We start from the raw sequence: 17,473 nt of genomic DNA, 5'->3' as shown, positions 1-17,473 counted from the left end.
GTGACATTAATCAATTTCATTTCATAATGAAAATTGATTAAGGAAAATTTTTAGTAATTGTGATTATCAGTATCTTTACAATCGATATTGTGATTTGATCAAAAATAGAAATATTACAGGCTGTGAAAACAAAATTAATTACGACAAAATCCCTAGTATAACTGTCAAGTTGAAAAGTTTTTAAGCTTAGGAAATAAATTAAGGAAAAAAATCGAGAATTTTGAAATTTAAGAAAAGAGTAAATCAAAATAAAAGTTGCAGAAAAATAACATGATTTGAACAATGAAAAACTGCTTGTAACAAATTTAAAAATTATTGTTATATGGATTATTAAGTAAATTCACTTATGTTCTTGAATTCTTGTAATTACAATTAATTACACATTTTGTCTTATCATTACGTAACATTAGATATTTTCATTATGACTTTACAATTGTCCTTATAAGGATGCAGGATCAAAAAAAAATACACCTCAGTTTTTATAAATATATAAATTCGCAAGTGGATTTAATTTATTAATGCCTTTTAACAATTGTCTTTAAGTTTGTATATTCTGTTCGTATGTATAGTTACATATTAAATCGTATACAATTTGCTGTACCCTCGAAATTCGATTTATTTGATAAGAAATAAAAAAGTCCATTGATTAATTCTCAATAGATTGAAAAAACTTCATGTTTTTGGTATTAATTGAAAATTGTATCACATACGTTCGTTTAGGAACATAAAGTAAGTAAAACATAGACTTGCAAAAATGATACCACAAAATCGCCGTTATTTGAGAATATACATTTATAGTACATGATTTCTACTGCTTGATATTTCTAGAAAAGCATAAGTTGCATGAAGAGTATGTTGCTTTTACTATAGGTATACCGATTTACCTGACAATATACATACACATGCTGTTTTAAAACAAAGTGGACATTTATTATCATTATTTAAACATGTTATACCCTCACCAGTGGCCTGATAACACGTAATATCGAGATATGTGCGCCCAACACAGTTTTGACTCTGTTCCATATTTTATAAAAGAGGAACTTTTAGATAAGAAAAATATTGACTTTAACCAACCCATCTTCACTTTATAGGAATTTCACGGTTACTGCGTGCATCTCTTGTTCACTTTTTTGTATTTTACCAATTCATTAAACTACTTTTTGTTTCATAATTATCGACGAGTAAAATCAATCTATATAGAGATGAACATGTGACGAACTTTTTCATCGTGTATCTATGATTAATTTAATAGCGTCGAATATGAAAAACTAATAGATTGAATACGAATCGTCACAGACTCCATAGCAAATGTATCATACATTCCACATATATCCTGCTTCATCTTATTTGATTCCCAAGAAAATTATAATTGAATCGATTTCTCATTCGTAGGTATACACGCAATCATTTATATATCTTCATCAGATTCATAATATTTCGTTACATTTTTCATGAAAAAAAGGAGTACATAAGTTGTTATTATTAAGCCATTAACGTCATTGACATGATATCCAGGCCGCATTCACCATTCCAGTTTCTATTATCGCATCTTATTGATAGTAAACATTTACCTCTGTATGACTAACGCCGCTATATATTACACCAGATTAAAATCGCGAGAGCCTATCGTGACGTTATTCCACGCTTCCCACCAATGCAATCGCCCGGCGTTGTTTTCGGTTCGTGAAGCGGTTAACGAACGAATCAGCCGGAACGTATGCACCGCAGCGTTTCTGGCTATAGTGAATTTTGCGCGTTCGTGGGTTGGCGCTGACTTTCGGCGCTTTGATTAGAATCATACGATCAACCATCTAGTCAAAAGCGTTGAGCAATGTTAGTGGGGGTAAGAGGGTTGAAGGAAAATTTGACGCTAGGGGTGGCGTACAAGCGCGGGCGCCATCTACTCGCTCAGTGGCCGACTATCCTCTGAAGACCTGTATGCTCGCGAACGTATTACCAGATTATTGCGACATTTCGTGTGACAATTCTGATTCAGTGCACCGTGCCATAACACAGTGACCAGTGTACGCTGCAAAACGGACACAAAAAGGTAATCAGAAGCGATAATAGTAATCCTGTTCCCCGTAAGACGTACTTTGTTCGGGTGGCTGCCATCCTCGATGCCAGACACGCGTTAACGTGTTGGATCGATTCCTCTTCCTCGCAAGTCGCGACACGACAGGAGACTCCGACGGAAGACCTGATTACGCTCGTGCAGCCCGTTTTCACATTGGAATCGCGTGTCCATTCTCGCGTTTCCTCCGTTCTCATTGAATTCCCTCGAATAAATCGACAATTCCCTGTGAAAAGAGGTCGGGTCGCTTCTGCGAATTCTCTGGACGAGGGAAAAGACGCCTGCAACCAATGCCTCTCCCCCCCCCCTCCCGCTCTGTTTTCCCTTCAAATTTACGCAAAATATCGTCGAACTTTCTAAATGGTCGTCCATGCGCGGTTAATACTAGGGAAAAAAATTTCTATTCTCGTATTATTCCCCCTTTTCGAGTGCAATTAAAATCGCGGGATCGATTGCCACTTGCGATTTTTCGGTACGCTGTAGGAGATAAATTCCATGTTGACTCATCGGGTAAGGTTTTGACAGACTGTACATGCCTCTTGTTTAGATGTCAGACAACTGGTTTGTTTGGTGATTCGCGATGTTCTCGTTTCTAAACAGAAGCGCCTACGAGCTACTGTGCATTCCATTTCAATTGAACGTACCCAATGACCACGTAAAATAAAATTCTCCTTTTTTGTCCCATTCCTATTCAAACATTACGAGAAGCCTTTCTCTCTGTATGCCTGTTTCGGGATGGGATGTTTTCGAAATTCGACGTTTATTACGAGTAATGGAAGCAGGCACGAACGTGGACAAGAGAACTTCTCGATTCTTAGTTCTTAATCATTGGAATGTTGATGCATCTGTTAATACATCGAAGCGTCGATGAGTGACGTTACGGAAAGTCCCCGATTTGGCGAAAAAGTACTATAACCCGTAAATAGCAAATCGTGTGTCGGTAATATCGTGCTTGCTTTAATTAGAAAATTCGAGCCCGTCATTTGTCATCGATAGGAACATTTTTCCAGAGGAAACGGTGGATACAGAAATATTTCGATACATGCGAATATAGATCGCGAGAAGAAGTGGAGTTTTTTCGTATAGGTACGTGACGTATCTAATTGCTCAGTACAGTCGTTTACATGTATTTCCTCCAGTATGATGTTTCTTTTACAATATTTTCTATAAACAACTGGTTATATACGCGCTACAATAAATAATAATAACACTTGTGATCAGAGCTGAGATTGTAGCCAATACGTTAGCTACATTTAAATTATTACAAGTGGAACGAGATAAGAAACTAAATTATGATATTTGATAAGTTGATACTGATATAATCCCTACTATATAGTAATATATATAGAAGTAAAATATTGTCTGTTTGTTTGTCCTTTATTCACGTCTAAACGGCTGAACGGATTTTAATGAAATTTTGAATATACATTACATACGCCCTAGATTAGATTACAGGCTATTTTTTTTATTTTGCAAACATAAATAATTCCCGGCTGAAACCGGGTAACGGTTCAGCTAGTAACTGTATAAATGTATCTACTTTTCTTCTCATCAAACTACTGTTTCATTCCAAACTACCATCTTGAGGTTCCCCCAAACCAACGCGAATATCCGCTCCGCGCCGCGGATCAGATAAGGCTGCCCATAAGCCACCACGTATAAAAAAAACTGCTGCCTTATCTGATCCGCGGCGCGGAGCGGATATTCGCGTCGGTTTGGGGGAGCCTTTATTCCAACGAAAAAGACAACGACGGTGGCTTATGTACAAGCAAAATAATATGGCTGAAATTACAAGTGGCGAATTTTAAATTGTGTCGTCAGTGAACACTAGCAAGAAATATAGGCCATGTTTCGTCGAAAATTTATCGGGCAACGTTTTTCAAACGTTTCCTCTGCATTTCGCACGTAAAGCGAACTTGACGAATGTGCTTTTAACTTTAACATGAATATTTTGAGACACGCTGAAACAAGGATACAAAATTTATATATAAGTATACACATAACGATCTGACCGTTTTCGTTTAAACCAGAGTAACTTCGTATTTAATAGATACAATGCGTTTATCTAAGATTTAAACATTATTTACAACACAGATGCATATTCCAAGGTAGGAAACTTTCATCACATTATCGTTCCAAAAATTGCGATAACGACTAAAAAGTTTATAGCTAAAACATCAAACAGCCTAATTGATGTTTCCATTAGTTTATGTGTTTAATTAAACTCGTTTCTATTCTGGTACTTTATCGTCGTATAACCGAGGCAGAGAAATCGAAAAGTCACATTAAAATTCATAAATAATTTATTCAGCACTGTGCAGTATAATTGCCTGATCGCAAGTCTTCATACATCTGCGTATAAGTCGAGTAAATATCACATTACTGGATGTGAGTTAATTACTAATCCCCCAATTTATAACGACCGATACCGTGGGTTTAGCATTTCTGTGCAGAATGTAGCACATGAAAGGGATCCTCTTTATTCTTTGTCCATCGAAAGCTGAACGTCGGCCAAGCGCGAGAAACGTGTATATCCATGGCAACCTAAAGCGTAAGCTTATGGTGAAGTTGCCACGAGTGGGGGAATTTGACACGTTGTATCATAGGTAGACAATGTCTACCTCTACTGGGCCCACAAAACTTCTGCCGCTCTATGAGCTAGTCTGATTACCAGTACAAAAAGCCTCCCCCCGTTTCAAAACCGCGTTTTCATTTAACTTTCCATTGTCCTTTCATTTAGCCCGCTTGTCGAGGATTAGTCCGACTGGACATACCAGTTAAAACAAATACGATAAAATAACTCGAGCTTTTACCTGCTGCATTATTCATGCTTAATTTCCTTAAGATAGTTTATTACTTTTATCGTTTTCTAATTACATGCCCACCATAATATTTAAACGCGCTTTAACGTCTACATTTAATATATAATATAAAAGGAAGCCTGCCGACTTCTTTAGCTTTATCGTTATTCAGAATAATTCTTTACAATCATAAATATTAATTTCGTCTTTCATGAATAAAATTAATTCTGCTCCTCTACACTTTCAGTGCTATAGATTTGTTCATGGTTTTACAATAGATAATGTTTATACTTCTTTCACTATTTAAATGTGGCGTGGTTTTCAACTTGGAGATAAGTTTGAGTTCAACTGCATCAAGTAGACGTGATATTATTCTATACATATGTTAAATTTCGATGGTGTATTTCTATGTTCTTACGCATTATGAAAATAATGTTATTTGGGAATTTAACATTTCGATTGAAACTGTTTGAGAAAAATATGTAAATTGGGGACGGATATTTGTTGACAAGAACTTTGTATAGTAAGTAAATGAAAATAATGCTTCTCAACGTATGAAAAAAATATTCGTTTTAAATGATCTCACAGTTTGATTATTTCACACAAATACGATTGGCAATATGTATACCGATCGTAAGAATATTTTTGTACGTGATTTTTCAAAATCCACACGCTGCTTCAATTTCATAATGAGTTTGATTATCTTTCTAAATATTCGTATTCCGTATTCATATTTGCTAGTTATACTTTATACTCTTCGAGTGAGGAAACATTACAAACATTGCGATAAAATATATTCCCCAAATATTATACGATTTTAACAAAAGTAAAGTTCATCCAAATGCTTGGGCAAACGAAAATATGTTGATTAAATTGTTGTGCTACTACGAATTTAGAATAATATGATAAAGTTGTCTGCCGCTTCAGTGATATAGATACCTATTATTTCCAAACTCCATAATTTTCCATTTTCCTATAACAAAACATGGAGTTAGAGTTTCAAAATCGAAGTTCTTTTAATACTTCACGGTGAAAGAAGAATCAGATGTTAGAATTACAACTTTAATATGTAATATTACAACTTTAATATTTAATTATGCAACACACTATGTACGATAGATATTTTTACTAATTTTTATTTAATTTTCATACATACTTCTTATTAAGAAATTCAAATGGAAAATATAAAAAGTATTATTTATTAACATTACACACTGCATGTAGAAATAGAAAATCTCAAAATACTGCGTATTGATGAATATAAATAATTAAGAAATTACTCTTATTGTTTCAATTCAGAGCGGTCTGTATGAAGTAAAGTGTAGGTATGCATTACATTCAAAACGTTGAAATAGATCAAAGAATGAAAAGTAAACCAATTTACAGTTTGAAGTAACTGTTAAGTACCACCGATTTAAAAGAACTAAAGCAAACGAAGTGTTTCATCAACAGATAAGACACTAGTAATAAACATATTACTACAAACTTTCATCACATTTCTGAAAAAATAAATGTTCTTTGACGACGTAAATAGGAATTTATAATGATAATATAATGTTCTAAATATAATAACATACATTTGTGCTATTACCTCTTTTAGTAAAATGAATATTCTATTAATTTCTTAATCGACGTTTTAATAATTTTATTCAATTAATTGTTCTAAAAAAAATTATAGCAAATATTTGGGACTTTGGCACTTCTCGCATTTATTATTTGTTCAGAGTCAATCTTTTGTGTCAAAGATACTACTGAAAACTATCTGATCACTACTGAAAACTGCACAAATATTCCCCTTTATTTAAATTGGTGAGATCTCGTTCAAAGCACTTCAGAATAGTGAAAATAAATGTGTAAACCTTTTTTATATCCACAATACACTTCAAAATTTGAAAAAAAAATCAATTCGTATTTTCAAAGTTTCACACGAAATACAGTATCCAATTATTGTAGGTAACAAATTATTTTTTGTATTTTCATTATTTGTTAGTGAGAAAGTCAAAATACACCAAAGAAAATTTTAATAACTTCATGTCGATAATGTATTTAATCATACAAGTCTTAATAATTTCAAGTATCACAACAACTATTGTTCATAGGATGTACACATATAAGCCTTTAGGATTTTAATAAAAAAAAAACATTTATACATTTGGGACAATGTTGTTTCATTAGAAAAAAACATATTATTATACCCTTATAAACTTATTCAATTGTCAGTAGTTCCTTTGATCAAACATTATGGCTTCCGAAAATAAAATTACTGCCACCACTTTTATATAGGCATATTCAATACCATCGAATACCATGAAAATATCAAATAAGGCCCCAGAAGATTTTTCTACTGTAAATTCCGTACAGGGTTCACTACCATAAATGATAGTAAAAAAGAGTATGAAATTCTCCCTTGAACCCTACAAATTATTTGCCACTGGTGAGACTTAAAACCATTCATTACGTTTAAACTTAGGGGGTACGCGGGGGGGGGGGGGAGGGGGAATTTGCTAAAACAGAAACGAGCGCAAAGTAAAATTCTACGGTTAAAAAGCATTATTTGTATGATATATCTTGATCAGCATTTTTTGCTAATATCGTGTTGCAAACGCGTTGTACAGACAAACAGCAGAAGGAAGCGCAAGGGAAAAAAAGCGATGGAGAGTTTAAGAGCTGGAAGGGGTGAGATCAAATGGCGAAAACACACATGTCTCTCTCGAATTAATCATAAAAGAAAGCAGGGTCAATACGTTAGTAAGCTGTGCAATACTAGTGGACTTAAAATGTGCCGATTGTATCTACTGGTGCCAGTGACCTCCTATTGATTCCACGCTCAACGAAGCGCGGGCCAAACCCTCGCCCTCCACCACACCTTTCTCTCTCTGTCGCTCCTTCTCTCTATTTCTCTGTCGCTTCTTCTCTCTCTCTCCCTCTCTCTCTCTATCTCTCTGTCGCTTCTTCTCTCTCTCTCTCTCTCTCTCTCTCTCTCTCTCTCTTTGTCGCTCCTTCTCTGTCTCTCTCTCTCTGTCTCTCCCTCTCGCACTCTCTTTACTCCCTTTCATCGTCCTTTCTTTGTGTTTCTTCTGTTACTGGCTACGTGTTCTCCTCAAATCCGCAACACCCCCTTCTTTTTGCCTTTGTCCAGTTCCGTTCGTTTGTTTTGACTAGAACTCGTACATTTCCCTACTACGCTTTTCTCAACGTATACATCCCTTTTGCTCCCTCATCCCCTTCTCCTCCACTTCTTCTATCTGTTCCTTCTTTTTACTGTTCTCCATACCTTATCACTTCATCCATTTCTCTCCATCAGCTTCCCTATTTTGCCATTGTTCCCCGTATTTTTCTCTGTTTTCTTTTGTACACACGTCTTTTCCAACGTAAATATCATGCGCAACGAAGCGACGCTCGCGATCACCGCGAAATCATATCGCAAACACGAAGTTAATGATGACGCGAGATAAGCTTCACTCCACATTGCGTTTACATTACGAAGACTGTTAACGTCGATTCTAATAACACTAAGGCTGTGGGCACACGAGCGCTTTTTTTTACGAGCGTCACGACAATACATTGCAGTATATTCGACTTACGCTAGCGCGCGGTGTATACGTACGTCCGTCAAAATTGACGTCCGTCGCGACGAAAAAAAACGCTCGTGTGCCTCCAGCCTAATCGTAAGTAAACGACATTCGTATTGCAAGCATACAAACTAACGTTATAATGCAATAAACATGATGTGTAAAACACTATTGTGTACGACAATATATTTCGTAAAGTTTACGTTTTTCCTCAAACGCAACGAAAGTATATATCAGTTTAAACAATAGTAGCGCCATTTTTATTATAAAATTGTTGTACCCTGATAATCGTAGAAAATCTATTGCCTCGAGTAGGTATTGCAAAATTTATAGGTCTTTTGTATATTCCAGATTTGATTCACGATATTTGTTATAACCACATTCATTTGTATTCATCTTATTATTAAGAAAAAATGGGTGTGAAGAAGGGACTTGTTTATTAGCATTGCGAAAAAGACTCTATCACATCTTCTTTAAAATAAAAAATGGTATAGGAATATACATTGATATAAATATAAATAATATAAATTGGTTAATGTAAATAATAGCATTGGACATATAATAATGTAATAAACGACGAAATAACTTCCTACGATGTTGAAAAGTTATCGAAGACAAGATAAGTGTACTGAAAATATCACGTGCAATGCGTGTATTTAACTATCAATAACTTAATCAATAACTCTGGCACCGGTGTATCTTTAGTTCAACACTAGCCAATTTTACAAGTATTTACAGCATCATACTAACAATTTACCAGTATCCTTATTTTATTATTGTGAATGTTTTTTTTCTACATCGTCTTACCACGACATTAACAATAAATGTAAGAATATTTTTGCGATTTAACAAAACGATGTTACGTTTAGTTCTGTAAAATAATCGTCATTACTTAAATTCGATCGCGTATTTATTATTACATTTATATTAGCATTTTATTTCATACTTTGCATAAAAATTCTGCCCCCTCCCCCAAAATATTAAACCTATACATTACTAACAAAAGCAGAAATGATGTTGCTCGTAACATTCATGATTTTAATATTCAATCGAATGAATTTATTTATACAAAGTTTCTTCTGCAAGATATGTAATAAGCAGCAGAAAAATAAATTTAATACACCTTATTGAACTAAAACATTTATCTCTTCTCATTTGATACATTTGCTTGCAATTTACAAATATGCCAAAATATTAGCGAATGCATAAAGTGCATCAATAATAATAATTAACGAAACTGAAAGACTATTTTCGTTCATTTAGTTAGCCATTAGATATAAATAGTTGTTTCTTCGTAAACAATATACATATACATCTTTGACATTATATGTCGACCTTTGGTTTGCGTTATCCACTAACACAAAACAACTTTTACTTTATTTAGATTTATACATTACTTCAATCGCAACACAAACTGTAAACAATATAAAAAGCAATTCCCTTAATTTAAATATTTACATTTTCTTTTTATTTTTATTATATGTTGATATTCCAGATGAGATCGAGTGTCTGTACTCTTATTCCTTACTATTTCTTTTGTAATTAACGGACCGTAAACTAGGGGAACATTGGCATGTTTTTGGAACGTTTGGCTGTATAGTATAAAAATTAATATATTTACATTTGCTTTAAGGGGGCATAGTCCTTTTTGCCCGAAAATTAATCTTCCTTTTTGAATTTTTTCTATATGAAATTGAAAAGCTAGAATGATGGGGTTTGTTGCAAACGAAAGATCACTGTTTGTAAGTATTAAAGGAATTTTTATTAAAAAAAAAGCACTCTCCCACCCCTCGCTATAGTCGCTGAAAGTTAGTCCCTTGCAGAATGAGTAGAAGTGCGGTGCCATAAATTCCGCCTTCTACGCTTATCTGAAACATAAAAAAAAATCAAGACATTAAAATTTATTACATTTTGTGGTCGTTGACCGAGCCGATTCTTAAATTTTGCATTTAAAACAAAATGGCGGACCCACGGTTCAGTGTCGAAAATCGATACCTACAATTTCTAACAGCTAAAGTTTTACCAAATCTGAACTTACATTAACACTTAAATTTGTTTCTTTTTATATTCAATGCATATTTTATATTCAATCTTTTATTATGTCACCCTATTATAACATTTCATCGTTTGTGATTCTAGTACAAGTGTGAGAATGCATAAAATTTTTATCCTTTTCCTTTTTTAATACATGTTAAGTAGCTGCCAATGTTCCCTCCGTTTACGGTATTCGATAAAGGGCGGGGTGAGTATAAACAAGAGGAACTACCTTGTAAAACATGAAATGTTGATAATTTTAAGTTCTTGCAAAAACTATAATTCTCTGCACACATCCTATAAGTGTCTGAGATTTCAATAAAAAAAAACAAATATACGTATAATGGAAGTATTCAATCCGTTTTACCACAAAAGTATAAAATCGAGCACTTGAGAAATTATAACTGAGAACTACTTAAATGGGCTAGGTACCTAAACAACAAGTAAGCTGGATTAGGTAAAGAGCAATAGTTATCTATTAAGCACTAGAAATTTTTCCTACTACAGGGAAAACCCAAATCATTCACTGCCCTAGAAATAACAAAAGGAGTAAAACAGTCGCTCATTGTCAGTTACCAAACATGTCTTCTAGTATGCAGTACTTACAAGGATTAATTCGAGAATAATAAGAAGAGTCGAAAGTCGCAATGCTTTATTTAACAGTGGGAAAGTAACAATTATTAGCATTTCCTCGACATTTTATTTATACATACATTTACACATATACATACATTTTATTTATGACACTACGAGAGTCTTAACACTCCGAGTGGCATCGGCGTGTTTTCACGTCGAGGAATTTCCACTCTGTTCTCACGGCTTCGGCGTGTTCTCGTGTCGACATTTTTGGAAGGCATCGCAAGTATTGTCCAAGAGTCCCCGGATGTTTGTTTTGAAAACAAATCGAGCTCGGAGTTTGCTTTGTCCTTTGCGACCTCAACGACCCCTCCGCTCACGCGACGGCCGCGTGTCGGATGAGTCACTAACGAAGATTTCAGTTTCTGTGTTGTCTATTAGATCTTCATAAAAGTACTACCAATCGATTGGCGAGGCTTGCCTGATGAAAATGAGTCTAAATTCAATCTCATGAAATCATACACGGTGTAAACTTGGTCTAGGTAATTCAAAAGTGATTCAAATTACACACAATGAAAAATACACTGAATTCCATTAGAAAAACCTCGCGCATTTATCGGCAATACCATCACGATGATCTAAGAAAAAATATAGAAATTGAAATCTTCATTAGCGTCGGCATGTATTGAGAGCGTGCGACGAGCTACGAACCATAAAACATTTCGTAGACATTCTCTACGGGAGCAGCCATTCGAAAAGTCCTGAAAAGCTTGAAACGGCATTCCGCCAGCACCATGCGCCATTGAAAATGTTTATGAGGCCCTGAGATTGATGTAGACATGTACGTATATTGTTGCGATACGTTACGATGTTTTAGAATGGACAGGCTGATAAAAGAAATGATTGTGGCGTGGCGATGACAAGCCTGATCTTGGAAAACGCAGACTTGAACCGACTTTTCCCGAAATGTCGGCCTAGGGGCGGCCCACCCCCGAGTCCGGGGGCCTCCACGCAGATCAGTCAGCCGCATGAGAGCCTCTGCCAGAAGGAGGCCGCCTCTGTTACCACCAGCCTCGCAACTAGCCTCACGAGCACATTCGCGACTACGTTCGCAAACAGTCTCACAACCACCCTCGCAATCGCCTCCAAGAACACGTATTCGAACCACTCACGCGCGATACCGGAAGACATGATCGACCTCGAGCACGATATCTCCGATAGGTAAGCTCTCTTCGATATATCGATCATTACCCCTAATCGAATACCAGATCGAATACACATTATGCGATACGATCTATCGAAATATCGAATAAAACATTAATAGCCTTCGTTTGAAATCATCATCGAACAATGGTTACATCTCGATAAATATTGAAATTAAATTAAACTTCAACGAGTGCTTTGATAACAAACAGAGAACGTGCATCGACCTTTCTGTTTATACGAATTTCAAGGCATACGATTGTTTTGTAAATTCCATTTCCGATTTGTTTTCTGTCCAACAGTATTTTCCGTTTTACAATTGTTTCGCACATTGACATCTGCATACATATATAGCTTGATTTAATCGTTTGATGTTGCGATTCAATTTTTTTTTTGCGTGGTACAAACGGATAGTAACAGTCAAGAAAAACCTGGAAAGAGAGATTCTATTTATACTATTAAGATAGCAGTTTTACTATACCTATTTCTAATATCTCAGATACATTTTATGTTATTAAGAATCTATATCTGAAATATAGGGGTAACTGTGCCAGTAGTCGGCCATTTAAGGAAAAGCGGAAATTCATGTTACGCGTTGTTATTATTAATATACTATTTTTTAAATGCGTTATTGTCAGTTAAATTCTTTAAAGTATATATTTTCAAATGTGTGCATGATTTTTTTTATAGTATAACAATTATTATTTAAAATATCTAAAATACCCAGAAACGTCCTTTTTACCAATAGTCAGCCAGGAAAATCCTAACTCCAGCTTTTCGTATGCCAATAGTCAACCAGGTTCTTCTATCAGGTTATATATGTATCTGCCACCCTATAGTATAGTTATTGTTAATCATCAGAATGTTAAGTGGTTCAAAATTCATAATGCGTATACTCAAAATTTAAAAACATTTTTTTCCTGAAAATTCTAATTATTTAAATCAGGGTTGACTAACTGGTGGCTCCTCGGCCTTGCTGCTACGCTGAACGGCCCCCTTCCATATTTACAAGACTCTGACGATCGCAGTCGATTCCTTCTTCTTTCCTTCTCTTTTCGACTGCGATCGTCAGAGTCTGGTAGGTATGGAGGTGGGTCGTTCAGCGTGGCAGCAAGGCGGAGATTCCCCCGGTGGCCCGCGAGCCACCAGTTAGTCAACCCTGATTTAAATTATAACGGGCGACTAATAGACTAATCGTCTAGTCGTCAGCCGTTTTGTGTTTTAGACGGCCGACCACTGGTTTTACATTAATTTTGGCGAAAAAAAAAATAAAAACGGATGATTCAGAAAAGTGAGCTTTATTTGTTTGGTAAATACGGTTCAAATTAGCGATTTCTTAACAATATCCAGTAGCCAGCCGGGGCGGCTGACTATTGATTTTCCTTATACTTTGAATGCCAATAGTCGGCCACTTCAAAAATACTTACTAACCTAAGTTTAAATGTAATTATAATTTCACGAAAAGTTCATTCGAATATTATTAATCGCGTATTCAAGATTTGAACATAAAAAACTTCGTAATAATGTTGGTATACACTATTTCCAAGTGTCGCCTATAGTACTAAATTAATTCAAATTGACTCACCAGTCGTCAACCATCCAATCGCCAACACAATAAAGCTTTCTGTAGTTCATATTTTTACCGCTAAAGGCATGAAACTTCCCACATTCGAAGGAGAGAGTGCACTGATCATTGTTTCGTTTAAATATATAAGATTTCATTCTTAACTTCTTATTTCTAAGCAATTTATTTCCGAAAAGGCTGACTATTGTGTAGGGGCCGAAATACGGCACATTTACCCTAATTATAGTATAATATATTACAGCTTATAGTTATAACTTCAGTCTCTTTGAAGTTCTTTTCATCTACCCGTTTTAATAGAAGCCAATTTTAGCTTAAATTTTTCATGCTTCTACGGATCTAGACGCATGAATGAATTTATTACATGGATCTAAATATTTTGATTAACCTGAATTTGTATAACTCCTTGACATATTTATGACAAGAAAAATTTCTTGGTAAGGTCCCAAATGATGAAATTTAAATGTTATCTTCCTTAACTTTACAGTTTTCATAGGGCACAGTTTCATAAACCAAATTTGAATTAAAAAAATTACTTTGTAGCAAAGCAAGATATACAAAGAAAATTTGTACCTCCGATTAAATTTAAATCAGTGCCCAAAATTAACAGTATGTGTTAAAGTTATTGCAAAAGAAAAATAAACAGTAAATCATGAAGTACTTCAATAATGCTTTGGTAACTAAATTAAACAGTAAATAATTGTATACCACTTCAATATAGACTCTTTGTTTTGTCTGAATCTGATTAGCCCTAAATAGTTTGATCCTTGATACTGTGTCCAATTTTTACTCAGAGTAAATTAGAGTAAATTGTAAAAAGGTGAAATAATTGCTGCCATTGATCAACTATTGTTCATTTTATTATCGCAAAAAGCAAATACATCAGCTTTTATTATAAAACTGTTTACTATTGACAGAGTAAATGTATTTTAATATACATATATGATTAATCTTAATTCTTCTAATAATTTTCAGTAATAATACACGTGCATTTAACGAATAATTGAAAAATGCTTGTATTTCTTAGGACGACGAGCATGGTGTCCGGTTTCGCAGGCGAGAGTCAGCTATCCGTTGGTGTCAGCGGTAGCAATGGCGGCGTCGGCGGTCCACTTGGAACATTTAATTCGCTCGGCACACTTAACACAAAACCACTATCTTCAAGCTCCTCCTCTGCCTCCGGCCGTAGCGAGGATGCACCACAATATGGTAGCCTTCCAGGTAGCGATCATCAGGGTCACTCGCAACAGGATGATAGTGGGCCCGAGGAGAGCCCTGTGTACATTTTAACGTCCGCCAAGGGTGATCGCAGTTACAAGTTAAGAGATTCCAGGTACGTTAGTTTGTATTCTATTATGTGAATGGTAAAATATAGTAGTAGTATTTAAGGGCTAAAAGCAAATTAGAGAAATTTCTAAACTGCAAGCTATAGCTCCTTGTAAAAAAAAATACAGTCCATGCAATCCAATAATAGAATCCGATTTGATAATAAAACGTTGTAGCATAAATTCACTCTGATACTGAGAAAGGAATACCGCGAACCTGGACTCACCGATTGAAATGCAACTTTGTGGGTTTTTAGAGTCATTCAAAACAAGAACAACAGTGTTTTCCATTTGGACCCTATCGTCCTTTAAGGGGGTGAAAACTAACCTCAAAGTCAAATTGGCACTTCCACTTTTTTGCGTATAACTCTGAAAAACAACTCTGTACAACAGACAGAAAAAAATGTTACAAACAAAAGTTTAATGGTGCAATAAGCGTTACAAACTTCCGATAACAAAATTTTGAAGAGTTTTTTTTCATCAGTCATATGTTTTTTTTAACTCTTTTCAAAAATTTTTAACGGAAGTTCGTAGCGCTTATTTCACCATTAAACTTTTGTTTGAAACTTTTTTTTCTGTCTGTTGTACTTTGAGAGTTATACGCGAAAAAGTGGAAGTGCCAATTTGACTTTGAGGTTAGTTTTCACCGCCTTAAAGGGCGATAGGGTCCAAATGGAAAACACCGTTGTTCTTGTTTTGAATGACTCTAAAAACCCACAAAGTTGCGTTCGAATCGGTGAGTCCGGGTTCGCGGTATTCCCCTGCGAGTAAATTTTCAAAAATTCGAAAGCAGAATACATAACACCTATGACTCTATAAATGTAAGCTAATATTTAGGTACACATCAAATAGTGCATCTAAATTTTGAACTTCATTATTCTAATTGTAAAATAGTAAAGTGCATGTATGCTCATTTTGCACACAGTATAATTTTTTATATTTCACTTGCTTTATGTACAGTAATTTTGATAATAAAGTAGTTAGATAAATTACATAGTGTATTTATTATTAAGTTATACATTAAATCATGGAATTGATGTAAGACGTTAATTCCAATATTTTTTTATCTATCAGGAACATTTTTTATTACTGGCTTCTGAACGACAGACTAATAATAAATATTTTCAACTGTATTCACACCACGAAGTATTATATGCAGTGCCTTCAGTTAGATAAACAGTCAAACGTTTATAATTTTTTCACACACGTGTAAAAAACAATCGATAATCTTGTCAACGACACAATCGAACTGTAGTCGATAAACATTACTTGGCAATTGATGTTAGGTTAGGTGCATCACTTATGTTCTTGAGTTTTATTTATGGCGATTATGGAGAAAAGTATATCGCACAAACTGTACATTACAGTAAAAATAAAGTTTTAGACCAGCAGATTTGTTAACAAAGTGTAAGTAATACTTGAGAAGTAAATGATGCGTTCACATTTCACATTGTAGTAAAGTAAATCTTGTACGTACATACGATCAGGCATGTACTTACTTATATACTCTGTTTACGTTAGTTCGTCGATCATTATCAATGACTCTTTGATAAAGTCTTTTTATCAAAATCGGTTTTTAATTAAGATACAAGGTTCAGTGAACTTATAGAAATTCTAGTTGGATTAATGAAATCCTATCTGTCGCAAATTTACTGAACAGTGCGTATAAAAGTAACTCAAATTTTTCCAGTTGCAGTGGTTGGTATTTTTAATTCAAAACCACTTACCAAGAGATAAATCGTCGAATATTTAAAACGATTCTATTACTTTTCATAAAATTTTGTAAATGTGTACGTACCTTTAATGCAGTATGTACAGTATATAGTTTATTATATTTTGTATTTTTTTGTACTAATGAGAATATAAAGGAACTATGAACTAAATAATTTCTTAACTAATATATTTAATTATTCAACCATAATATTTATATAAAAATGAGTGTGAAGTGAATACTATTAGCAATACAAGTTAATTATTTTTGTATAACCTCAAAAGTACAAATATCGTCGGTGTTGTTTTATAAGCCTATTAATTAATATTATATTTACACTATCATATAAATTTTATATGAAAGCAGCGTTATTATTTTCATTTAGTATTAAAAATGCATAATTAACTCTTTGTAAGCAACACGTAATTTTTCTGACATTTCAATTAATTACTTGACTGTTACAAATGTTTGTTTTACTTTAATCGCAAATTTATAGTAAATATACAATGACGATAAAAGTGGAATACACATTATGCCAGTTGTTTCTACAGTAATACGTGATTGCCATATATGCAATCATTGTTAATACAGT

General features: G+C 34.4%; 1 protein-coding gene and 1 long non-coding RNA gene across 11 annotated transcripts in view; one reads left to right on the top strand and one right to left on the bottom strand.

The window, feature by feature from the left end:
- Window positions 1-1,779: 1,779 nt before the first annotated feature.
- The window catches only part of LOC143368957 (uncharacterized), a 69,406-nt gene continuing 53,712 nt past the window's right edge, over window positions 1,780-17,473 (top strand). For 2 of the 10 annotated variants that reach the window (XM_076812242.1, XM_076812223.1), the window contains exons 1-3: window positions 1,816-2,053; window positions 11,938-12,281; window positions 14,873-15,178. In XM_076812242.1, coding sequence (XP_076668357.1) covers window positions 11,977-12,281; window positions 14,873-15,178 — 611 coding nt within the window. In that variant the 5' untranslated portion in view covers window positions 1,816-2,053; window positions 11,938-11,976. Of the gene's footprint in view, window positions 2,054-11,937; window positions 12,282-14,872; window positions 15,179-16,182; window positions 16,209-17,473 lie in introns of those variants that run through there. The other 8 variants (XM_076812285.1, XM_076812307.1, XM_076812276.1 and 5 more) reach the window with 8 other exon arrangements.
- On the bottom strand, window positions 10,219-11,944 carry LOC143369013 (uncharacterized). The gene is made up of 2 exons (XR_013085322.1): window positions 11,216-11,944; window positions 10,219-10,318 (listed from the first exon to the last, which is right to left on the bottom strand). It is a non-coding gene; the product is annotated as an uncharacterized LOC143369013 (long non-coding RNA).

This window comes from Andrena cerasifolii, chromosome 1 (assembly GCF_050908995.1).
Source record: "Andrena cerasifolii isolate SP2316 chromosome 1, iyAndCera1_principal, whole genome shotgun sequence".
Lineage (NCBI taxonomy): Eukaryota > Metazoa > Arthropoda > Insecta > Hymenoptera > Andrenidae > Andrena > Andrena cerasifolii.
This window is presented reverse-complemented; position numbering and strand designations above follow the sequence as displayed.